Genomic DNA, 26342 nt, shown 5'->3' with positions numbered 1-26342 from the left:
GCCAGGGGCAGAGGATTTTCTTTGAGATTGTGGGGGATCCCCACCACAGAGAAGTGAATACAGACTGTCCCTGCTGTTAACCACCTCCCTGTCTCCATAGGGACAAACGACAGAGGCAGCCATTCATCTCTGAAGTCCATAGAGTAGGGACTTAAAAAAAATAACTGCTCTGTTCCATTTGGGTAGTGACAGGAGTGGAGGTGCTATTGCAGCCTGTCCGGCTGTCATTGAGTTATCCCCAATGCCATCTCTGAGGAGGACGTGTGTTAACAAGGGCAGGTTAAAAGGGGTTCCTTCTTTTTTTATTTCTTTTTATTTCACCTTTATTTAACCAGGTTGGCTATTTGAGAACAAGTTCTCATTTACAACTGCGACCTCTACAGGGAGTTTGTAAGGTGTTTGTCTACCCTCTACATTTTGCCTTCAGTACAGTATTGGGGCAAGGCCCTACAATTACACAATACTGAAATAGAGCTGGAAATAGAGCTGGTTTTTGCTACTAAGTGATGTGAGGACAGGCTAAGTGAGCAGGTGGTGCATACTTCTACGTCAAATGCAGCGTGTCTTTCCGCCTCCCTCTCTGTTATACAACAAGCTCCTTCAGGGCAGTGCACAAAACATCCCACACTTTTCTTGTACAATATATGATACACTTCTTTTGTAGACAAGTGTAGATAGAGTAGACCCATTTATTCTCACTACCAGTTTCCGCCGTCGATAGGGGGCCTTGCTGTAAGTACAGGGACCCTCAGGAGCGGTTCAGTTCATTATAAGCAGGGCCCGCGTGACATAGTCTGTTTGGGTTGACCAGGCTACAGAGGAGATTACATATTGACTGAGCGGCCCTTTTGAAACACTAGACATATTCTCCCTGGTGAAAGAGTAGTTGAATCAGTTTTGGGTCACTGGTACTCGCCTCCTGGCCCACAAGACAGAGTACTATAACCCTATAACTCTTCTCCTTCTGCTATTCTTGTACACATACAGTATATATAATATCTATTAATACACAACAATACACGCAAATCTAAAAAGTAAAATAATTGAATTAAGAAATATAGAAATATTAGGATGAGCAATGTTGGAGTCTGGAGTGTATATATTCATATATAGATATAGATATATAGATAGATATTTACACTGCGGACTCCGACATTGCTCTTCCTAATATTTCTATATTTCTTAATTCAATTATTTTACTTTTAAATGTGTGTATTGTTGTGTATTGTTAGATGTTACTGCACTGTTGGAGCTAGGAACACAAGCATTTCACTACACCCGCAAAAACATTTCATTAGACTGAAAGAGGGCCATTCATGAGGGAAACAATAGTAGTCATGCTTTCCTTTCATCATCTCAATCCTCCCTCCTTCTCATTGGCCAAACTCACTTTACTTCCCGCCCCTTAATTTCTCTCCTCTCTCATTGGCTCCGTCAGTCATGCCTATTCTGTCAATCATCCCCTCATGTTGTGGTGTTTTGGGAATTAACGCTTAGGTTCCTTAATCCGCAGGGTAATCTGCCTAGAGTGATATTGAAATGTAATCTTCATTTCTTTCCTTCCCAGGCATTTAGGATCTATTTATAGCCCCAACAACAATCTTTTATTAGGTTCAGGACCGCAATTATACAGAGGGAAATCACCTAGTCTTTAGCCAATTGAACTGGGACCAGTTGGTATATCTGAGTCTTGATATATCTGAGTTAGTCTTGGACGGATGTTCTGATCTAGGGTCAGGTCTTATGGGTGTCTGGAAAGGAAATGCTTGGGTGGTATCCAGATTGTCATACCTTCAAATCGACCTTGTGCTGTAATGGGATATTCTGTAATACCGGCACTGAACACAAGGGGTGCTATTTTCAAACCCCACTGAGCCTTAGCATGCTAACAAGTATATATAAAATCACATAGAGAATGCTAACTAAACACGCATTGCAAACATTTTATACATTCTCTGACCTAAAGTATTTGCAGGACAGATATCCCAGCTCATAAAGTTATACAAGTAACAAAAAAATTATACTCCCAGTTTGCTGCACAAAACAAATATTAGACAGCAAGGCTTTTGATCCAGGAAGGAATTCTCTGCTGTTACCAAGCAACGATTGATTTTGGAAGAAGCTAATCACTTAGCTAGATAGCTAACTAGCTACTAAATTAGCAAATTAAGTGCTTAACTGCAGAGCATTTAAGCATATTTTAGGCATATTTTAAGATATTTAGCTGGCAAACATTTAGTTGTGAATTCTATACTGTAATTACATCACCCATGCTGCACAACAGTGAGTGACTCACAAGGCTCCGGTCTCTCGTCATTGTGTGCTCGTAAACAAACAGCACGTGACTGGGGACTATTGGCAAGCTTCATAGGGAAAAATTATGTGACAGTTGAAATGAAGAAAGCAATGTTTTTATCTCCTAACGTATTACACAAGTTGACTACAGTTATTTACTTAAGTAGCTACAAATATTCAAATGTATACATTTTTTTTTTTTTTTTTAAATAGTTTCAACGGTATTGACGGTTTTGAAAAAAAAATATTTCCAAATATCCTGGTATACGGTATATACAGCTACTGTCCAAGCTTAATAGGTGGACTAGCCATACATAAGTCTCAGCAATACCTGACTCTGCTGTTCTGGGGACAGTTACATTCAATGAACAGAATTACACACCACACACCAAGCAAACACCAGATTACTACATGCATTAACACACACACACACACACACACACACACACACACACACACACACACACACACAAACACACAAACACAAACACAAACACACACACACACACACACACACACACACACACACACACACACACACACACACACACACACACACACACACACACACACAAACACACACACTGATAGGCCTTATTAATACCACCAGGCCTACATAGTAAATCCTGGACTGGCCCTAGTCCACCACCATCGTGACATGGCGCAAATTCTAACCTCCAGTAGTGGCTTTGATATTTCTATCAGTCACCCCGTCAAGTGAGAAAGTAGACAACACGGTTTCACAGCCAAGAGAAGGAGGGAGAGAGAGAGAGAGAGAGAGGGAGAGGGAGGGAGTGAGAGCGAGAGAGGGAGAGGGGCACCGTTAGGTTATGGACCTTGAGGTACACCCAGTCTCTTCTCTCATTCCTTTTTTTCTTTTTGTGTCAATCCTCCATTTTGTTTTGAAGCTGACCTATCTTCTTGTGTGTGTCCCCCTTCTTCTCTTCTTCCTCAGAATGGGCTCAACGCGTTGCACCTGGCAGCTAAGGAGGGCCATGTGGAGCTGGTCCAGGAGCTGCTGGAGAGAGGCTCGGCTGTGGACTCGTCCACCAAGGTGGGTTCCCTTACCGTTCTACCGTACAGTATGTGAGGCTAGCACAGTGTGAGGCTAGCACAGGTAGGTAGTCTATTGATTCATCCACAGCTGAGTAGAGGCAGATTTGTGAAAGACTTGTTAGGAGCTTGAATTCTGGCCAGGTTTTAAAATGATATTTCTCTCAGCTGCTTTGGACTTAAGATCATAATCAAGTGAAAGCTCTCCAAAGATGACTTCAGGTTTTGCTTTTCTTCAGCGGTGAAATCGGATAACTGTGCATTGTTTTGTTTTGTTTTGGCTTGATGTTGTACATTCCAACTGGGATAAAATCTTTCAAACAACCCAAAAAATGGGATGCATTTCTCAGAAAAGTCTGCTCTTTCAAGGTATCGGTCTCCAAATTAGGGACCCGAAACGTGGATAAAGTGTCACACACGGGGTTAACCAGGTCAAAATCCTGAAACGGCTGTAGTCCTACATTAACCTGACTCATAACCTTTTCACAGTGAGACTATATTACCATACCCAGGGCAGTCAGCCATATCCCAATGCCCCCAACACTCAATGCACTGCAACCTAACTGTAACCTAATGCTGTCACATGACTGTGCACTCTAGCTTCAGAGTACTGGGGTGTAGCAGGCAGGAAAGGGGATACTGCTAGTTTCAATTGGAGGTAGTAATGCCAAGCTGTGGAAATGGAGAAGGCCTATTCCTTCTAAGCAACATGTTTGGGTGTCATGTGACTTGTTAGATTTTAAAATGTAGATTCAACAGTTATTTCTTTATTGTTTTTTATTTCACCTTTTATTTAACCAGGTAGGCAAGTTGAGAACATGTTCTCATTTACAACTGCGACCTGGCCAAGATAAAGCAAAGCAGTTCGACACATACAACAACACAGAGTTACACATGGGATAAACAAACATACAGTCAGTAATACAGTAGAAAAAGTCTACATACAGTGTGTGCAAATGAGGTAGGATAAGGGAGGTAAGGCAATAAATAGGCCATGGTGGCGAAGTAATTATATTATAGCAATTAAACACTGGAATGGTAGATGTGCAGAAGATGAATGTGCAAGTAGAGATACTGGGGTGCAAAGGAGCAAGATAAATAAATAAATACAGTATGGGGATGAGGTAGTTGGATGGGCTATTTACAGATGGACTATGTACAGGTGCAGTGATCTGTGAGCTGCTCTGACAGCTGGTGCTTAAAGTGAGGGAGATATGAGTCTCCAGCTTCAGTGATTTTTTCAGTTCGTTCCAGTCAGAGAACTGGAAGGAAAGGCGGCCAAAGGAAGAATTGGCTTTGGGGGTGAATTTACAGTTGGTGTTTTTGCCTCGTGGTTGGTGTTTGAATGGCTGACATGGTGCCATTTGAGGTGCCTCTCCAAGTAATTGTTTAATACTACTCTATATCCAGGACTGACTCGTCTTGTGTTGAGCATCATTCACTGGGTCGTGTTTAATTATTTTTACTGTACATTACTAATTTTAAGTGTGTATTTTGACATCCCAATAAGCCTACACCAAACTTGAGGTAGATTGTCACTGAAACAAGTGTCTTGACGTGACTTGTTAATCACTGTGTCCTAATTAAAAGCATTTAGGGATTAATCCTAGGCTGTTGCTGGTATGAGTGATAACTCCCATTATCTCTGGCTGTCTGTGTAACAGCATCATTAGGAAGGCATTATCACTGGCTGTCTGTGTCACAGCATCATTAGGAAGGCATTATCCCTGGCTGTCTGTGTCACGGCATCATTAGGAAGGCATTATCCCTGGCTGTCTGTGTCACATCATCATTAGGAAGGCATTATCCCTGGCTGTCTGTCACATCATTATTAGGAAGGCATTATCTCTAGCTGTCTGTGTCATGGCATCATTAGGATGGCATTATCCCTGGCTGTCTGTGTCACAGCATCATTAGGAAGGCATTATCCCTGGCTGTCTGTGTCATGGCATCATTAGGAAGGCATTATCTCTGGCTGTCTGTGTCACATCATCATTAGGAAGGCATTATCTCTAGCTGTCTGTGTCACGGCATCATTAGGAAGGCATTATCCCTGGCTGTCTGTGTCACGGCATCATTAGGAAGGCATTATCCCTGGCTGTCTGTGTCACATCATCATTAGGAAGGCATTATCCCTGGCTGTCTGTCACATCATTATTAGGAAGGCATTATCTCTAGCTGTCTGTGTCATGGCATCATTAGGATGGCATTATCCCTGGCTGTCTGTGTCACAGCATCATTAGGAAGGCATTATCCCTGGCTGTCTGTGTCATGGCATCATTAGGAAGGCATTATCTCTGGCTGTCTGTGTCACATCATCATTAGGAAGGCATTATCTCTAGCTGTCTGTGTCACGGCATCATTAGGAAGGCATTATCCCTGGCTGTCTGTGTCACAGCATCATTAGGAAGGCATTTTCTCTGGCTGTCTGTGTCACAGCATCATTAGGAAGGCATTTTCTCTGGCTGTCTGTGTCACAGCATCATTAGGAAGGCATTTTCTCTGGCTGTCTGTGTCACAGCATCATTAGGAAGGCATTTTCTCTGGCTGTCTGTGTCACAGCATCATTAGGAAGGCATTTTCTCTGGCTGTCTGTGTCACAGCATCATTAGGAAGGCATTTTCTCTGGCTGTCTGTGTCACAGCATCATTAGGAAGGCATTTTCTCTGGCTGTCTGTGTCACAGCATCATTAGGAAGGCATTTTCTCTGGCTGTCTGTGTCACAGCATCATTAGGAAGGCATTTTCTCTGGCTGTCTGTGTCACGGCATCATTAGGAAGGCATTATCTCTGGCTGTCTGTGTCACGGCATCATTAGGAAGGCATTATCCCTGGCTGTCTGTGTCACAGCATCATTAGGAAGGCATTTTCTCTGGCTGTCTGTGTCACAGCATCATTAGGAAGGCATTTTCTCTGGCTGTCTGTGTCACAGCATCATTAGGAAGGCATTTTCTCTGGCTGTCTGTGTCACAGCATCATTAGGAAGGCATTTTCTCTGGCTGTCTGTGTCACAGCATCATTAGGAAGGCATTTTCTCTGGCTGTCTGTGTCACGGCATCATTAGGAAGGCATTATCCCTGGCTGTCTGTGTCACATCATCATTAGGAAGGCATTATCTCTGGCTGTCTGTGACACAGCATCATTAGGAAGGCATTTTCTCTGGCTGTCTGTGTCACGGCATCATTAGGAAGGCATTTTCTCTGGCTGTCTGTGTCACGGCATCATTAGGAAGGCATTATCCCTGGCTGTCTGTGTCACATCATCATTAGGAAGGCATTATCCCTGGCTGTCTGTCACATCATTATTAGGAAGGCATTATCTCTAGCTGTCTGTGTCACGGCATCATTAGGAAGGCATTATCCCTGGCTGTCTGTGTCACATCATCATTAGGAAGGCATTATCTCTGGCTGTCTGTGACACAGCATCATTAGGAAGGCATTTTCTCTGGCTGTCTGTGTCACAGCATCATTAGGAAGGCATTTTCTCTGGCTGTCTGTGTCATGGCATCATTAGGAAGGCCCCCTCAACTCCATCACTGAGCCATGGGTGTCTGTGGATATGCCTGTCTGTCTGGGTTGTCAGTGATGGATTGAATGAATGATGATGGGTGATAAAATGATGAATGGGAGTTGCTGTAGAGTAATTTGATGGCGGTATGACAGTCATTTGTGTGGTAACGAAAATGTCATAACACTAATGAGGGAGGGAGTAGGGTATAGTTAGTTGTACAAGGTTTGATCAGAGTGCCAATTATGCTGTGATATATACTGTCTCTATTTTTCGTGGGACCTCCTTGTGCATGATTTTTTTTTATGGGCCTAATATATAGTAAACAAAATGTATTACTTTTTAATTTGGCATGAACACAACCAGTCATGATGTTTTCATCTTATTGTCAACAAATTATAAGTAGGCTACCTGCACATGTTCGTCCACTCCAAAATAATTCCAGCATTCAAACAGTCCCGACTCGCGTCATTTGATAAATGGAAAGACACATCTGTTATAAAACACCAAAAAGTGTGATGACATCAGGTGATTATCTCTGAGTGTAATGACATCTGATGATTATCTCTGAGTGTAATGACATCTGGTGATTATCTCTGAGTGTAATGACATCTGGTGATTATCTCTGAGTGTAATGACATCTGGTGATTATCTCTGAGTGTAATGACATCTGGTGATTATCTCTGAATGTAATGACATCTGGTGATTATCTCTGAGTGTAATGACATCTGGTGATTATCTCTGAGTGTAATGACATCTGGTGATTATCTCTGAGTGTAATGACATCTGGTGATTATCTCTGAGTGTAATGACATCTGGTGATTATCTCTGAGTGTAATGACATCTGGTGATTATCTCTGAGTTTAATGACATCTGGTGATTATCTCTGAGTGTGATGACATCTGGTGATTATCTCTGAGTTGAATGACATCTGGTGATTATCTCTGAGTGTGATGACATCTGGTGATTATCTCTGAATGTAATGACATCTGGTGATTATCTCTGAGTGTAATGACATCTGATGATTATCTCTGAATGTGGTTATATACACACAAAAATGTAATTATTTGTGGATAGTCAGATTAATATAATAGTTTGATATAAGCATTTACATGCTTTTCAAGAAGAACGATTTCCCTAATAATCCTGTTTCCATGGAGACATCTGAAATTAGGCTACCTGATGGCACTCTGCAGAAAATCACCAATCAAAATAAACATTCTTTCACAGCGAACATGTGATTTTTGGGAAGCACATGCGCAGATCTGGGTGGGCACAGGACACCTGGGAGGCTATGCTACAAGCCACGAGTTCACCAGCGCTGTCATTGCCAACCTAGCCGTCTGAGCTAGCCGTCTGAGCTAGCCTCATACTGGCATCTCTCTGCAGCTCGTAAACGTACACTTTATTTATTTACCTACTGTCTGCACTAATATCACTCAATATATTCAATTACACAACATTCTATATTAAGACCGATTTTCCATACAGCAGAGTTTCAGATATAGTAATGCCGATGAACCTTTTACTGCAGTGGGCTAAATCAGGGTCATTCTTGGTAGTCTTAAACAAAGTATAAACCTCACACTTGGTTATGGGCTCAACAAAAAGAAGACACCTGTACCATGTCAGATATAGAGTTGAAATGTATTCAGTTTTGAGTTTGCATCCCAATATTACACTTTATATACATCACAGAAGACTGAAATATAACCAAAACTGGATTTTTGTTGTAAAAAAACAAAACAAATCTTTATTAATGGGGACATTATGAAACATTTTAATAACATTCCACCCCATGAGGCCAAAGAGGGCACTTCTGGCTATGGTGTTTACGTGTTCTAATATTTTGAAAGATTGCTCAGAAAACCAGGTGTTTTAATCAGCGTATGCTTACTTCTATTTTGACATTACACCGATTAAGAATAGCAGAGTGAGGTGTTTACATGATTATTGCATAATCTGCCTACTGCCATAATCAGTTTAATATCAAATTATTAGTGTGCATGTAAACATACTTACTGGGTCTACACTTTTGTAGTCGGAATTAATGAATGCATCTCGTTGACAAAAGGACCTTTTTTTGTAGAAAGAAAAGTTGGGACACCTGAAAATGGCTGAGATATGTGACTGTCCCGGGATATGAGGACACATGGAACAAATAAGAATATTTGGGGGGTAGGGCGTCACTATAAATAAGAATTTGTTCTTAATTAACTGACTTGCCTAGTTAAAGGTTAAATAAGAAAGGTTGAAGGTTAAATAAAGATGAAATACAAAACTGTAATAGTAATACATGTTCCTGTATTTATTTGTGTTTTTAGGCCTATACAGTGCAAAGCGGTTCCTGTCATATATTCATGATGTGATATTCTCCTTCTGTCTGAGGTGAAATGTCAACCTCTTGTTATGTGTTTTAACTCCTCTAGCAACTCAACCCCCCAATGCTCCACGTTTTCCTTGTCCTTAAATACTGCTAGACGTACTGTCTGTGTGTTCTATCCACCAGAAAGGAAACACAGCCCTCCACATTGCCTCTCTGGCTGGACAGGCTGACGTAGTGAAGATGCTGGTGAAGCAGGGAGCAGAAATTAACTCTCAGTCTCAGGTAAGAGATACAGTAGCAAGGCGGCAGCTGTCTTGCTTTCGTCTCTAATCCCTACCAACTGATCAGGATTGCTGTGGCCATACAATGCTGTGGACATACCTGGCTATGGACATACCTGTGGACATATGGGCTAAGCACATACCCTCTTACTGTCCGGTGTGCAGCCAGTCATATGGATGTTGTATTGATTGATGCTCTACAAAATGGTGTCTTCCCAAAATGGTGTTCCCTGTACAGTTGTTGTTGTTAGGCTCTAAGGTCTAATGTTGCGCTGTTGTGTCTCCAGAATGGCTTCACTCCTCTGTACATGGCTGCTCAGGAGAACCATATAGATGTGGTCCGTTACCTTCTGGAGAACGGAGGTAACCAGAGCACCGCCACAGAGGTGAGGACGGAGTGTGTCTTTATGGCAGTCGTACGGTTAAAGTCACATTTTGACATAAATATCAAGATGTTACCAACGCCTACCATTTTGAACAATTTGTTCTGTTTTGAATAATTACATATCAACTCTATCCATCACCATTGTTTGTCTGTGGCTATGCTAACCTTCTCCCTACCCTTCTCCTCCCTCCTCCAGGATGGCTTCACCCCCCTGGCCATCGCTCTCCAGCAGGGCCACAACCAGGTGGTGTCTGTCCTGCTGGAGAATGACACCAAGGGCAAGGTGCGGCTGCCCGCCCTGCACATCGCCGCCCGCAAGGACGACACCAAGTCAGCAGCGCTGCTCCTCCAGAACGACCACAACGCCGACGTCCAGTCCAAGGTACGGCTGGAGGGAAGGGCTTACTGGTAAAAACAGGCATCTGTGTCATTGGGTTAGCATATGTCTGTGGTGCTAGGACCATGTGTTGTTAATGGTGAAAGCCTGTAAGGAAATATAATACAGTGTGTTACAGTTTAGTTTGTCAGCACTTTGTGGCGTATGGTATAAATAAGAACATGGTGTAAGGAGACTGCGTCAGTGTTGACATTATTTCCTGTCCGACTCTGTCTGTCTGTCTGTCTGTCTGTCTGTCTGTCTGTCTGTCTGTCTGTCTGTCTGTCTGTCTGTCTGTCTGTCTGTCTGTCTGTCTGTCTGTCTGTCTGTCGCTCTCTCTCTCTGTGCATCTCTGTCTCTGTGCATCTCTGTCTCTGTGCATCTCTGTCTCTGTGCATCTCTGTCTCTGTGCATCTCTTGCTCTCTGTCTCTCTGTCTCTCTCTCTCTCTTTCTCCTTCAGTGTCTGTGTGCCTGCCACGTGTTCCTTGGTCCTGCCACTAACCAGGCCTCTTACTCTTCCTGTCTTATCTGTCTGTCTGACCCACTCACGCCCTCCTCCCCCCTATCACTTGCTACCGCCGTGTTTATGTCTAGCACTGTATGGAGTGTGCTATTGTCCACAGGTCGTATTGTTGAATATCACAATTTAAGGGCCGTATGCATGCACCCTTGGGGGATTACTGTGGAAACGGCGTGGGGTGTGAAGGGATGGGCTGTGGCTAGAGTGAAGTGCAGTTTCCCTTGTTTTGAAAGACAGTAGCCCAAACTGAAATAATATTCAATAACTGTCCAAAAGGTCTTCCCTGCAGCACTGCTGATTTCCGAAGCTGGTTGACCAGTTAATGTCATTGATTGGCCAACATCCACTCACCTGCATTACCCAGGCCTGAATCAGTCCTTTTAATTGATTGATTGATTGTTTGACTTTTGGGTAAAACAGCTGGCACAGTTTAAAAACCAATTGAAAGTAAAAAGAACCCCAGAGGATAAAACATAACATCGTATTTCCAATGTGGTCCTCGGTGTAGGACGACAACAGGAGTGAAAACTAGCAGTGTTGTGGTTCACCAGGTCGTCAACAGCCCCGCGCTGTAAACACATGGCACACCAGTTCTAATTGATGTTGTCATTGAACGTAACATTGTCCTTGTGTCAGACCTAATGCTAATGTTATGAAATCATATTACATCATGTATGCAGCCATGACATGCTGTTTGCAGCTCAGCTGTTTTCATGAAATACTCTTGGTGAGCCACAGGGGAGACCCAGAGGAGGGTGGATGAAGAGTGCAGCATGCCAACACACTCACGTCAACTCACACACTCTCTCACACACACCCACTATCGCACACACCCACTATCACACACGCCCACTATCACACACTATGGCTGCATTTACACAGGCACAGCCCAATTCGGATATTCTTTCCACTAATTGGTCTTTTGACCAATCACGTCAGATCTTTTCACATCAGATATTTTCCAGAGCTGATCTAATTTATCGAAAGATCATTTAGTGAAAAAATTATAAACGCAAACATGAAAGTCGTCTGACTTTACCTGAATTAGTTTGGAAATCACCACCGTCTTAAAGTCTTACTTTGAATTGTAAAAACACTATACATTTGCAACTCTCTAGTGAGTTTGGCCTTGTGGCACAAAATGGCTGCCATGCATCACTGTGGCCTGTTGCATAGCGACAGTAAGGCCTGCTCATAGATAATAGTATTGTGTACAGTATAGCTCCATGGGCTTGCTTCCCTCATTGTAAAACATCGGAAGGTTTTTGGATGAAAAGATACTATAAAGCATACACAGTTTAGCGATAAAGCAGTTTTTTTTAAGAGAATCGTACCACTCTAGCCACGTTGCCAGTATTCTTTGTACTGCGTAACTACCCTGATTCTGAGCGTCTGTACGACTGTGTGTGAAATATCTCAAGTCTTTCCCTTCCTCGTCTCTACTGCTTCAGATGATGGTCAATAGGACTACGGAGGTATAACCACTATGTCTACCACTCCAGCCTTGACCATAAAACACATCACTTTTCTGTTTTGTCTTTTGTCCCTTCACCACTTTATTTCCCTCACGTCTATAGCACTGCACGGTGGCAAATAGCCGCGGGTCTTTTGATTTTGTTCTGTAATGCCAATTATAAACTGGGTGGTTCAAGCTCTGAATGCTGATTGGCTGACTGCCGTGGTATATCAGAACGTATACCATGGGTATGACAAAACTTTGTATTTTTACTGCTATAATCACGTTGGTATCCAGTTTATAATAGCAATAAGCGACCTCAGGGTTTGTGGTATTTGGCCAATATACCACGGCTAAGGGCTGTGTCCAGGCACTCCGCGTTGCGTCGTGCTTAAGAACAGCCATTAGCTGTGGTATATTAGCCATGTACCACACCCCCCCAGGCCTTAAGTACGCATGGCTTTTCTGTTGATATAACAGCTGATATATATTTTTTCACAACTCAGTAGTTTGTCTTTCAGTTAGAAAATGGTTATCTGTTCATTTTTACTTTGTGCGTACTTTTGACTTCCTTTCTATTTTGATTGGTTGAGTCTCTGTAGTTTTATTGATGCTATGACAAGCTCAGCAAGCTTGATTGCTGAAAACCTCCAATATATTTCACCTCTAATACAAAACATTTCACACGAAGATGATAGACTTTTCATAATGATGAATAAAGCTTTTTGACAGGGTGTTTGTTAACATATAGAACACCTATATGTTGTGTTGCATGCCATTAATATATTAACTAAATGTATGTTATTTGACAAAACACACATTTTTTATTGTTATAATGAGGTCAGGAGTGCCACATTTTCATAATTACAAGGAGCTTGAGATTAGATAAAGAAATATATCAATGCAAATATATGTACATTATTCTTGCATTCAAACATGTTTTTATGCAGTATATTATACTCCCCGATGCAATGTCATGATATTACATCAATCCAAAAGTATCCAGGTGCTTTGCAAATAATTTGCAGGACCAATAGCATGATGCATCCTGTCTATTTTAATTTGCACCATTATCAGCTATCAGCTTTAAATGTGTAATTTTGAATCATCGCGTAGTCTACAATTCTTCACACTTTTGTAAATAATGTTTTCACATTAAATCGGACCATGGCTTTCAGAATGGAAAGGTAAGCCAAGAATTTCACAATACTCCAACCGCTCTGATTTCTCTCTGATTTCTTAGAATTCCTACCATGACAATATGCAGTACAGTGACATAGTGCACTTTGGTGTTGATAAAAATGTTTAAAAAAAAAAAAAAAAAAATCCTTCTCTGTCCTGTAAATGTGTGCTTAACTAATACTGTATCAGTTGTTTGGTTGATATTAACAGTCTGTAACTAATGTATGTCTATTTGGTTTTTATTTCCTTCATTTATTCATTATTATTATTTATTTAAATGTAGACACTGTTGTTTCTATTTTGTTCTAACTGTAGGATCACCAGTTGCATGGTGGAGATCTTTCTGAGTTTGTGTTTGTGTGTATGCGTACACTATGGAATTTGTGTGTACGTGCGTAATCGAATCATGATTTTCTGAAACTGAATTTTAAGATTTCTTTCCTTCCCTTCGTCTCTTTGGTTTCCTCCCTCTAAATTTTTTTTTAATATTTTGACTATTCATTTCCTTTTCTTTCTTTCTTTTTGTTGACGTGATGCGACTGCTGCATGCTGGGATGGTGGAGGTCAAGGGTGAAGGGTCAGATTTTGGGGTCATGAATGAGTCTACTATCTAACCCACTCTGTCTCTCTCTCTCCCTCCCGCTCTCTGTGTCCGCCCCCCTGTGTTACAGAGTGGATTCACGCCACTGCATATCGCTGCCCACTATGGAAACGTGAACGTGTCCACCTTACTGCTGAACCGTGGGGCGGCTGTGGACTTCACAGCCAGGGTGAGTAGTGTACCATTACCTCTACCTCTGATCTGGAGTCAGCTGTGGACTTCACAGCCAGGGTGAGTAGTGTACCATTACCTCTACCTCTGATCTGGAGTCAGCTGTGCCTCCATTGTGCCACATGGTCCTGGGCACCATTAATATAGACCTTTACTGGGACTAGTGCACAGTTTGTATGTAATAGGAAGGGCTGCCCACACACTGTGCCAACCCTGCACAGAATCCAAGAGCCATAAACAACAGGAGACTTTAAAACACGTACACACGCGCTCTGAGCGAGTAGAGTGTACTGCTCTTTAGGAACCCACAGTCTGCTAATTATATGCTTTCTAGGACAATGACGCAATCCGCCTCAGCACTTCCCCTTTTCTCTGAATCATCATTTCGATGTGTCTCCATCAGTCACTCAAGGGAAGACGTACTGTACTGTACTGTACTGTACAACCACTCAGACAGAAGAGAGGAACCAGGAGAATGGGAGAAAGCCTGTCTTTTTTAGGAGTTGAGACCCAAAGGCAGAGACAGGGACAGTGGTCTGTTCAAACTGAAAGGTTACTTTAAGGTCACAGACTCAAGCAGTACTCTTCTTGACTCTCAGACTGTGTGTGTGTGTGTGTGTGTGTGTGTGTGTGTGTGTGTGTGTGTGTGTGTGTGTGTGTGTGTGTGTGTGTGTGTGTGTGTGTGTGTGTGTGTGTGTGTGTGTGCGTGCACATGTGCGTCCGTGGGAATCTTTTAATTTGCAGAAACGTAACACTCAAAACCCCTGTCATTTCTGCTATGTCACACTTTCTCAGGTGATTTTAGTCACAGTTATCCTCACAAAGCTGTGTGTCCCGCAGTGCTTTGGGCCAGGCGATCAGCTTTCACATGGTCAGGATTTCACAGACAGCAGAGGAGTGGCCGGACACCAAGACATCAGAACACATCCTAAGAGGATGAATGAACAGGAAGACATTGTCAGCAATTCAATTCAATTAAAACTTTATTGTCACAGCAGGGAAATTCATTGAGGCATATTAGAAAGCATGAACTACCCCCACTGTCTGAAAAACAACATTAAACCTAATAGAAACTGTGTTCTGGCCAATTGTCTACAGTAGTATTGTGGTTATATAACAGTAACTAACACACTTTTGTACATAGCGCTGTTCCGTACAATTTACCTTATTTTAGCGCCCAAAAAACATAATACTTCCATGTCAACATTGTAAAGCACAATTTCTCCCCTTTCCAGCAAAATCAATGATGAGACCTTCATGCTGCCCATCTCTGCATGATTGAAGAAGGCAATGAGCTCTGTCGGATTTAAAAAAATGTCGGGTGGGAAAGCGAAACCTACTGTGTGATAGTGAAAGGGGGAGATATGTCTTGTGGGGAAACAGCTTTTTTTCACCCGATCTGTCCAACTTATCACCTCTAAAATGTAAATAAGACTCTATAAAGAGTTTATATAATGTGTCATTACATACCTGTTTGAAGGTTTGTGTTGAATTTGAATGGGTTTTTTAGGGCGGCTCCAAAGTTATCTTCAGAAGTAAACAGCGGCTGTCGCAGCTTTTGAGCATCATGATGGCTTGCAGTGATGTCACAAAAAATGAATGCATTCAGTTGTACAATTGACTAGTTATCCCCCTGACCCCTTACCCTGTCCCTTTCTTGTTTTTAATCTGCGAGAGAAGCACCACACCTGGTGGAAAGAGGCTGTATGACACAAAATGAGTTGCATTATGAATGCTCTACGGTGCATCATGACACCTCACAATTTAACGTACAGCGTCAGAGGGGTCCGTCTTTTTCAGCTTCTCTCCAATACTATCGGGCCATTACCATGTCAGTCAGTGCTTGAATAGAAATCTAGTTCACAACCCGGATGTTGATGCCAGCACTGTCGCTACAGTCGCTACATTCGTTTTCATTGCAGCCTCGTTTGAATGCCGTGATTGCGCACATTTGTACGGAATGGGGTTAGTCACCGTTACCATTAGTTAATTAGTTTATTTAGATTTGAATGTGTCTTCCATTGTGTTCTATTTGTTTCAGAATGGGATCACGCCCCTCCACGTGGCCTCCAAGCGTGGTAACACTAACATGGTGCGCCTCCTACTGGACAGGGGGTCTCAGATCGACGCTAAGACTAGGGTAAGTCCACACACACACACACACACACACACACACACACACACACACACACACACACACACACACACACACACACACACACACACACACACACACACACACACACACACATACATACAGTACACTAAAAGAGTTACTAAACCCAGAGGCACAACATCCCGAGACTTCTGGGAATGCTTGCGAAACAGACCAAACAGACCAGAACGGGGTTTGGGGTTGGTTGTTCATTTTCTGGAAATCTAAAGACACAACCTAGATCAGAGCCCATGTCTTAAGTAGTTGAACATGTTATAACTCCAACCTCGTGAACGTGACAAACTGACACGTTTTTGTCAAAAACAACCTTTGATTTGTGCCTTTGATTTGACGACCGTTAGACCCGATGAGCTTAGTTAGCCAACGTCGCCATGCCATCGTATACAAGTGTGATCAGGGATTTCTATTGGAGAAGCCGTTTCTAGTATCTTCATACTGTACTGTCTTTGGTACATACACACACACACGTGCATACACACACCGTTGGCCTGTGTGTGTGTGTGTGTGTGTGTGTGTGTGTGTGTGTGTGTGTGTGTGTGTGTGTGTGTGTGTGTGTGTGTGTGTGTGTGTATTCTTACATTTGTGTACTGTATAAGTGTGCCCACTGTTCATACTGTATGTGGGTGTAGGATGTATTGATCAGTATGAGAGAGGGTCAGTGAGTGTGTACTGTATGTAGGATGTATTGATCAGTATGAGAGAGGGTCAGTGAGTGTGTACTGTATGTAGGATGTATTGATCAGTATGAGAGAGGGTCAGTGAGTGTGTACTGTATGTAGGATGTATTGATCAGTATGAGAGAGGGTCAGTGAGTGTGTACTGTATGTAGGATGTATTGATCAGTATGAGAGAGGGTCAGTGAGTGTGTACTGTATGTAGGATGTATTGATCAGTATGAGAGAGGGTCAGTGAGTGTGTACTGTATGTAGGATGTATTGATCAGTATGAGAGAGGGTCTGTGAGTGTGTACTGTATGTAGGATGTATTGATCAGTATGAGAGAGGGTCAGTGAGTGTGTACTGTATGTAGGATGTATTGATCAGTATGAGAGAGGGTCAGTGAGTGTGTACTGTATGTAGGATGTATTGATCAGTATGAGAGAGGGTCAGTGAGTGTGTACTGTATGTAGGATGTATTGATCAGTATGAGAGAGGGTCAGTGAGTGTGTACTGTATGTAGGATGTATTGATCAGTATGAGAGAGAGTCAGTGAGTGTGTACTGTATGTAGGATGTATTGATCAGTATGAGAGAGGGTCAGTGAGTGTGTACTGTATGTAGGATGTATTGATCAGTATGAGAGAGGGTCAGTGAGTGTGTACTGCATGTAGGATGTATTGATCAGTATGAGAGAGGGTCAGTGAGTGTGTACTGTATGTAGGATGTATTGATCAGTATGAGAGAGGGTCAGTGAGTGTGTACTGTATGTAGGATGTATTGATCAGTATGAGAGAGGGTCAGTGAGTGTGTACTGTATGTAGGATGTATTGATCAGTATGAGAGAGGGTCAGTGAGTGTGTAATGTATGTAGGATGTATTGATCAGTATGAGAGAGGGTCAGTGAGTGTGTACTGTATGTAGGATGTATTGATCAGTATGAGAGAGGGTCAGTGAGTGTGTACTGTATGTAGGATGTATTGATCAGTATGAGAGAGGGTCAGTGAGTGTGTACTGTATGTAGGATGTATTGATCAGTATGAGAGAGGGTCAGTGAGTGTGTACTGTATGTGGGTGTAGGATGTATTGATCAGTATGAGAGAGGGTCAGTGAGTGTGTACTGTATGTAGGATGTATTGATCAGTATGAGAGAGGGTCAGTGAGTGTGTACTGTATGTAGGATGTATTGATCAGTATGAGAGAGGGTCAGTGAGTGTGTACTGTATGTAGGATGTATTGATCAGTATGAGAGAGGGTCAGTGAGTGTGTACTGTATGTGGGTGTAGGATGTATTGATCAGTATGAGAGAGGGTCAGTGAGTGTGTACTGTATGTAGGATGTATTGATCAGTATGAGAGAGGGTCAGTGAGTGTGTACTGTATGTAGGATGTATTGATCAGTATGAGAGAGGGTCAGTGAGTGTGTACTGTATGTAGGATGTATTGATCAGTATGAGAGAGGGTCAGTGAGTGTGTACTGTATGTGGGTGTAGGATGTATTGATCAGTATGAGAGAGGGTCAGTGAGTGTGTACTGTATGTAGGATGTATTGATCAGTATGAGAGAGGGTCAGTGAGTGTGTACTGTATGTAGGATGTATTGATCAGTATGAGAGTGGGTCAGTGAGTGTGTACTGTATGTAGGATGTATTGATCAGTATGAGAGAGGGTCAGTGAGTGTGTACTGTATGTAGGATGTATTGATCAGTATGAGAGAGAGTCAGTGAGTGTGTACTGTATGTGGGTGTACTGCATAGCTGCTGGATGTGTGTGTGTGTGTGTGTGTGTGAGTGAGAGCTGCAGATCAATGTATTTACAGCTAGCCCTCTAGAGAATAACTTGCTGAGCCTTAACGCCCTCCATTCTGACCTCCTGTTATTCCTGTGTTCTTGGCCGTTTTGCTGCTCAGTCAGCTTACTGAATTAATTTAGGGCAAAAAACACTCTTCCTCCTCTCTCAAATCACTCCATCACTATATCTCCCTCAGGTAGCCTGACAATCAATCCATATTTCGTGTCAGAAAATGTCATTTTTTAAATTATGCGATTGATATTTGAGTCTGTTACCAAGGTATTGAATCCTATTACACAATGGGTGGGTCTAATCCTGAATGCTGAGTGGTTAAAACTGCATTCCAGCTGGTGTCTATTCCACAAGTTACCACCGGCTAAATCTATGATGTTTAAATGCCTATTTACTCTGTTCCATCTGACTCCGCAATCCACTGTCTCATCAACCCAGCCAGGCAATTTATAAAAAGCATCTAGACATTATCTCACATTTCTTTTAGACTAACATTTCGTTTTCAAAAGCGGTGATTTGTATAAACCTTGCTGTCTGTCTCTCTGACATTTGCAACATTGTTTCAATATTGAAATTGGATCTCCAGCTGTCCCATAGTAATGAACGTGTTGGGAGTCGGGACTAGCCAGACAAATCAAATCAAATCACATTTTATGAGTAGCCATTTGATTAGATGTTCAGGAATCTTATGGCTTGCGGGAAGAAGCTGTTTAGAAGCCTCTTGGACCTAGACTTTGGTTGCTCTGGTACCGCTTGCCGTGCGGTAGTAGAGAGAACAGTCTGTTACTAGGGTGGCTGGAGGCTTTGACAATTTTTAGGGCCTTCCTCTGACACCGCCTGGAATAGAGGTCATGGATGGCAGGAAGCTTGGTCCTGGTGATGTACTGGGCCGTACGCACTACCCTCTGTAGTGCCTTGCAGTCGGAGGCCGAGCAGTTGCCATACCAAGCAGTGATGTAACCGTCAGGATGCTCTCGATTGTGCAGCTGTAAAACCTTTTGAGGATCTGAGGACCCATGCCAAATCTTTTCAGTCTCCTGAGGGGGAATAGGTTTTGTCGTGCCCTCTTCACGACTGTCTTGGTGTGCTTGGACCATGTTACAGACAGACAGGCAGCGTTTCTCAGCCTGTCGAAATCATGAATCAGCTGGCATCATTTTTATGGATATATACGAAGAAGTATCAATAGAAAACAGGTGAAACGAAACGAAGTGCAGCTTGTTTGCAGTCTTTCCAGCTTCAGTTTGAAGTGATTGTGTTTGAGTTGTTGGCTAGATCCTCTGAACAACAGTGTCCTGACGAGAGAGCACATTTTCTATGCCAGGTGAAATCACGCCTCATTAGCTCATTGTTATGGATGTATCCAAATAAATGTCACTAGAAAACAGCTTAAACAAATGCAAATGCAGCTACTTTGTTGTTATTCTGGCTGCACTTTTTGACGTAACTGTAAGTTAGCCGTAGTTGGCTTGCTAGCGAAGGGATAAGAACGTTGCCAGCCAGTATGGCAATGGAACATTTAGAACCAACGACTGGGTCACGTCCATAGATACAGAACAAAAAGACTGAACGACTGGGTCACGTCCATAGATACAGAACAAAAAGACTGAACGACTGGGTCACGTCCATAGATACAGAACAAAAAGACTGAACGACTGGGTCACGTACATAGATACGGAACAAAAAGACTGAACGACTGGGTCACGTCCATAGATACAGAACAAAAAGACTTAACGACTGGGTCGCGTCCATAGATACAGAACAAAAAGACTGAACGACTGGGTCGCGTCCATAGATACAGAACAAAAAGACTGAACGACTGGGTCGCGTCCATAGATACAGAACAAAAAGACTGAACGACTGGGTCACGTCCATAGATACAGAACAAAAAGACTGAACGACTGGGTCACGTCCATAGATACAGAACAAAAAGACTGAACGTCTCTTGCAACCGAACCGATAGAACGAACGACCAGCCGGCTTGGGTAGCAACCTTAGATTTGTATCGGGGCTATATCTTGTGGAAGGATGAAATAGTATGAATAAATTCATCAAAATAACGTTTTTTTAATGAAAATATGTAAATCATTATTTGAATATGTCGGTAACCCATTACATAAAAGTGATAATGCCCGAGAAGCCAGTATTTGGAGGATATATTGTCCAGAGTTAATGTAAATATTGCATAGAAAGATAATGCGATTAGATCCTAACGTCACTATAACTTCTAATTAATGTCAGATAACAGCAGTATTCTTCCAGTCGGTGCATTACAACACCCATTTAGGCCCTTAATATACTATCCATCCATATATCATATTACATAATGATACATAATGTTGATTTGATATCATAGGTGGATTCAATCAATAAATCAATCAAATGTATTTATAAATCCCTTCTTACATTTTTTACATTTACATTTTAGTCATTTAGCAGACGCTCTTATCCAGAGCGACTTACAGTAGTGAATGCATACATTTCATACAATTTCATACATTTCATTTAAAAAAAAAACTGTGCTGGCACCCCGTGGGAACATCAGCTGATGTCACAAAGTGCTGTACAGAAACCCTGCCCAAAACCCCAAACAGCACGCAATGCAGGTGTAGAAGCACAGTGGCTAGGAAAAACTCCCTAGAAAGGCCAGAACCTAGGAAGAAACCTAAAGAGGAACCAGGCTATGAGGGGTGGCCATAACAGAACATGGCCAAGATGTTCAAATGTTCATAGATGACCAGCAGGGTCAAATAATAATAATCACAGTGGTTATAGAGGGTGCAACAGGTCAGCACCTCAGGGGTAAATGTCAGTTGGCTTTTCATAGCTGATCATTCAGAGTATCTCTACCGCTCCTGCTGTCTCTAGAGAGTTGAAAACAGCAGGTCTGGGACAGGTAGCACGTCCGGTGAGCAGGTCAGGGTTCCATAGCCGCAGGCAGAACAGTTGAAACTGGAGCAGCAGCACAGCCAGGTGGACTGGGGACAGCAAGGAGTCATCAGGCCAGGTAGTCCTTAGGCATGGTCCTAAGGCTCAGGTCCTCCGAGAGAGAGAAAGAAAGAAAGAAAGGGAGAAAGAGAGAAAAAGAGAGAAACAGAGAGAGAATTAGAGAGAGCATACTTACAATCACACAGGACACCGGATAAGACAGGAGCAATACTCCAGATATAACAGACTAACCCTAGCCCCCCGACACAAACTACTGCAGCATAAATACTAGAAGCTGAGACAGGAGGGGTCAGGAGACACTGTGGCCCCATCCGATGATACCCCCAGACAGGTCCAAACAGGCAGGATATAACCCCACCCACTTTGCCAAAGCACAGCCCCCACACCACTAGAGGGATATCTTGAACCACCAACTTACCATCCTGAGACAAGGCCGAGTATAGCCCACAAAGATCTCCGCCACGGCACAACCAATGGGGATTATGTGATTAGAACGAACATAATATCATCATGTTGGTATAGAGTACCTTATTCCCTATATAGTGCACTACTTTTGACCTGGATCCATATGGTTCTGGTCAAAAGTAGTGCAACTATATAGGGAATAGGGTGCCATTTGGAACGAATCCGAGGCTATAGCACAGCTGTGCAATTGCAACAGATGGGTCAGTGTGGGACAGGGTATCAGTTATCACAAACTCCAGTATAATATTCTACTATAACAGTCTGTTTAATCACTATCATATCTCCAGTATAATATTCTACTATAACAGTCTGTTTAATCACTATCATAACTCCAGTATAATATTCTACTATAACAGTCTGTTTAATCACTATCATAACTCCAGTATAATATTCTACTATAACAGTCTGTTTAATCACTATCATAACTCCAGTATAATATTCTACTATAACAGTCTGTTTAATCACTATCATAACTCCAGTATAATATTCTACTATAACAGTTTGTTTAATCACTATCATAACTCCAGTATAATATTCTACTATAACAGTCTGTTTAATCACTATCATATCTCCAGTATAATATTCTACTATAACAGTCTGTTTAATCACTATCATATCTCCAGTATAATATTCTACTATAACAGTCTGTTTAATCACTATCATAACTCCAGTATAATATTCTACTATAACAGTCTGTTTAATCACTATCATATCTCCAGTATAATATTCTACTATAACAGTCTGTTTAATCACTATCATATCTCCAGTATAATATTCTACTATAACAGTCTGTTTAATCAGGAAAACCTCTGTACTGGCTGGCAGATTGGATAAAAGAATAAAACCTGTGTGTATTTACTTGTAAACAACCTCCACAACAACAACAACAACTAAACCCTCACCTAAAAGCAGGTCCGTCGTCATGTTTTATTACACAGCTGATTTGAGGGATACAGGGGATGCTGTGTTCGTTCTGCCTGTTGAATCTTCTTTAGTTTGACATGGTCATGTATTTAACTAAGCCTTTGGTCCACTGCTGATAGACATCTACCAAGATACTCAGGGGACGTGAGGAATGTAAGTCCGCTGTGGATCAATGAGCTTCAGTCTGCAGTGTATTCACCAGGGAATGGAACCAACACCCCTTAGATGGACATGTCATCAGTGCTGTGACCTAACCACTAGGCTACCTGGGCGGCAGGTAACCTAGTGGTTAGAGCGTTGGACTAGTAACCAAAAGGTTTCTAGATCAAATCCCCGAGCTGACAAGGTAAAAATCTGTCGTTCTGCCCCTGAACAAGGCAGTTAACCCACTGTTCCTAGGCCTGGTTAAATAAAGGTTAGATCAAAAATAATATACTACCACTGTTGACCTTGAGCTGTGTGTGTGTGTGTGTGTGTGTGTGTGTGTGTGTGTGTGTGTGTGTGTGTGTGTGTGTGTGTGTGTGTGTGTGTGTGTGTGTGTGTGTGTGTATTTGTTTGATGATGACCATCTGTGTGTTTTCTACAGGACGGCCTCACACCTCTACACTGTGCAGCCAGGAGTGGACATGACCCAGCAGTGGAGCTACTGTTGGAGAGAGGAGCACCTATGCTGGCCAGGACCAAGGTATGGACACTTGCACACATGGACATGGACACACACACATGGAGACACACACACTCCCTCTCTCTGACAGTCTTCTCTCTCTCTCTCTGTAGAACGGTCTGTCTCCTCTCCACATGTCCTCTCAGGGTGACCACGTTGAGTGTGTCAAGCACCTGCTGCAGCACAAGGCGCCTGTTGATGATGTCACACTGGACTACCTGACGGCGCTGCATGTCGCCGCCCACTGCGGTCACTACAGAGTCACCAAGCTGCTGCTGGACAAGAGGGCCAACCCCAACGCTAGAGCACTGGTAAGACTAAACGCTCCTATACCCACTAATACAATGACTGTCATTACAAGGACCATTACTGCAGGCCAATATGGTTCCTGGCCATTTTGACCATTTTGTCTCAAAGAGACAGAACAAAGTGTTGGAGTGAAAATAAGATGGCCTCTCATATATGTCTCAACATGTCAACATGTCCCTACATGTGTATGTAGGTGTGTTTCATACATCATGTGTCTGGTGTGTGTGTCTGTCAGAATGGTTTCACTCCGCTGCACATCGCCTGTAAGAAGAACCGAGTGAAGGTGATGGAGCTGCTGGTGAAATACGGAGCATCTATCCAGGCCATCACAGAGGTACGAGACTGTGGTCAGTCTGGCCACTTCAGATATGTGTTTTTGAACTTTTTTCATTACAACAAGCTTGGCAATATACACACAAGTACAACTAGACCAGATTACACTATTTACCATGCAACCACACACACCTTTACTCTTCAACACTGTTGATGTGGAGTCCTGTTGACGTGGAGACCTGTTAATGTGGAGACCTGTTAATGTGGAGACCTGTTAATGTGGAGACCTGTTAATGTGGAGTCCTGTTGATGTGGAGACCTGTTAAGGTGGAGACCTGTTAATGTGGAGACCTGTTAATGTGGAGACCTGTTAATGTGGAGTCCTGTTAATGTGGAGACCTGTTAATGTGGAGACCTGTTAATGTGGAGACCTGTTGATGTGGAGTCCTGTTGATGTGGAGTCCTGTTGACGTGGAGTCCTGTTGTGGAGTCCTGTTGTGGAGTCCTGTTGTGGAGTCCTGTTGTGGAGTCCTGTTGATGTGGAGTCTTGTTGATGTGGAGTCCTGTTGATGTGGAGTCCTGTTGTGGAGGAGTCCTGTTGTTGTGGAGTCCTGTTGATGTGGAGTCCTGTTGACGTGGAGTCCTGTTGACGTGGAGTCCTGTTGACGTGGAGTCCTGTTGATGTGGAGTCCTGTTGATGTGGAGTCCTGTTGATGTGGAGTCCTGTTGATGTGGAGTCCTGTTGTGGAGTCCTGTTGATGTGGAGTCCTGTTGATGTGGAGTCCTGTTGATGTGGAGTCCTGTTGTGGAGTCCTGTTGTGGAGTCCTGTTGATGTGGAGTCCTGTTGATGTGGAGTCCTGTTGATGTGGAGTCCTGTTGTGGAGGAGTCCTGTTGTTGTGGAGTCCTGTTGATGTGGAGTCCTGTTGATGTGGAGTCCTGTTGACGTGGAGTCCTGTTGACGTGGAGTCCTGTTGACGTGGAGTCCTGTTGATGTGGAGTCCTGTTGATGTGGAGTCCTGTTGATGTAGAGACCTGTTGATGTGGAGTCCTGTTGTGGAGTCCTGTTGACGTGGAGTCCTGTTGATGTGGAGTCCTGTTGATGTGGAGTCCTGTTGATGTGGAGTCCTGTTGATGTGGAGTCCTGTTGTGGAGGAGTCCTGTTGATGTGGAGTCCTGTTGTTGTGGAGTCCTGTTGACGTGGAGTCCTGTTGACGTGGAGTCCTGTTGACGTGGAGTCCTGTTGACGTGGATTCCTGTTGACGTGGAGTCCTGTTGATGTGCAGTCCTGTTGACCTGGAGTCCTGTTGACGTGGAGTCCTGTTGACGTGGAGTCCTGTTGTGGAGTCCTGTTGATGTGGAGTCCTGTTGTGGAGTCCTGTTGTGGAGTCCTGTTGATGTGGAGTCCTGTTGATGTTAAGTCCTATTGACGTGGAGTCCTGTTGACGTGGAGTCCTGTTGTGGAGTCCTGTTGATGTGGAGTCCTGTTGATGTGGAGTCCTGTTGATGTGGAGTCCTGTTGATGTGGAGTCCTGTTGATGTGGAGTCCTGTTGATGTTAAGTCCTATTGACGTGGAGTCCTGTTGATGTGGAGTCCTGTTGACGTGGAGTCCTGTTGATGTGGAGTCCTGTTGTGGAGTCCTGTTGTGGAGTCCTGTTGATGTGGAGTCCTGTTGATGTGGAGTCCTGTTGATGTGGAGTCCTGTTGATGTGGAGTCCTGTTGATGTTAAGTCCTATTGACGTGGAGTCCTGTTGATGTGGAGTCCTGTTGATGTGGAGTCCTGTTGATGTGGAGTCCTGTTGATGTGGAGTCCTGTTGATGTGGAGTCCTGTTGGCGTGGAGTCCTGTTGTGGAGTCCTGTTGTGGAGTCCTGTTGACGTGGAGTCCTGTTGACGTGGAGTCCTGTTGACGTGGAGTCCTGTTGTTGTGGAGTCCTGTTGATGTGGAGTCCTGTTGATGTGGAGTCCTGTTG

General features: G+C 43.1%; 1 protein-coding gene across 26 annotated transcripts in view; it reads left to right on the top strand.

Moving 5' to 3' along the window:
- ank2b (ankyrin 2b, neuronal) overlaps positions 1 to 26342 on the top strand; it is a 329543-nt gene that overhangs the window by 222804 nt on the left and 80397 nt on the right. For 17 of the 26 annotated variants that reach the window (XM_014206567.2, XM_014206568.2, XM_045721526.1 and 14 more), the window contains exons 3-13: positions 3251 to 3349; positions 9364 to 9462; positions 9749 to 9847; positions 10043 to 10228; positions 12195 to 12218; positions 13378 to 13386; positions 14053 to 14151; positions 16195 to 16293; positions 23710 to 23808; positions 23901 to 24098; positions 24332 to 24430. In XM_014206567.2, the coding sequence (XP_014062042.2) occupies positions 3251 to 3349; positions 9364 to 9462; positions 9749 to 9847; positions 10043 to 10228; positions 12195 to 12218; positions 13378 to 13386; positions 14053 to 14151; positions 16195 to 16293; positions 23710 to 23808; positions 23901 to 24098; positions 24332 to 24430 (1110 nt within the window). Of the gene's footprint in view, positions 1 to 3250; positions 3350 to 9363; positions 9463 to 9748; positions 9848 to 10042; positions 10229 to 12194; positions 12219 to 13377; positions 13387 to 14052; positions 14152 to 14198; positions 14214 to 16194; positions 16294 to 23709; positions 23809 to 23900; positions 24099 to 24331; positions 24431 to 26342 lie in introns of those variants that run through there. The other 9 variants (XM_045721527.1, XM_045721521.1, XM_045721515.1 and 6 more) reach the window with 3 other exon arrangements.

The sequence above is a fragment of the Salmo salar genome, chromosome ssa07, assembly GCF_905237065.1.
Source record: "Salmo salar chromosome ssa07, Ssal_v3.1, whole genome shotgun sequence".
In the NCBI taxonomy this organism is placed as follows: domain Eukaryota; kingdom Metazoa; phylum Chordata; class Actinopteri; order Salmoniformes; family Salmonidae; genus Salmo; species Salmo salar.
Note: the sequence above shows the minus strand (reverse complement) of the source record. Positions and strands in the feature narration are given on the sequence as shown.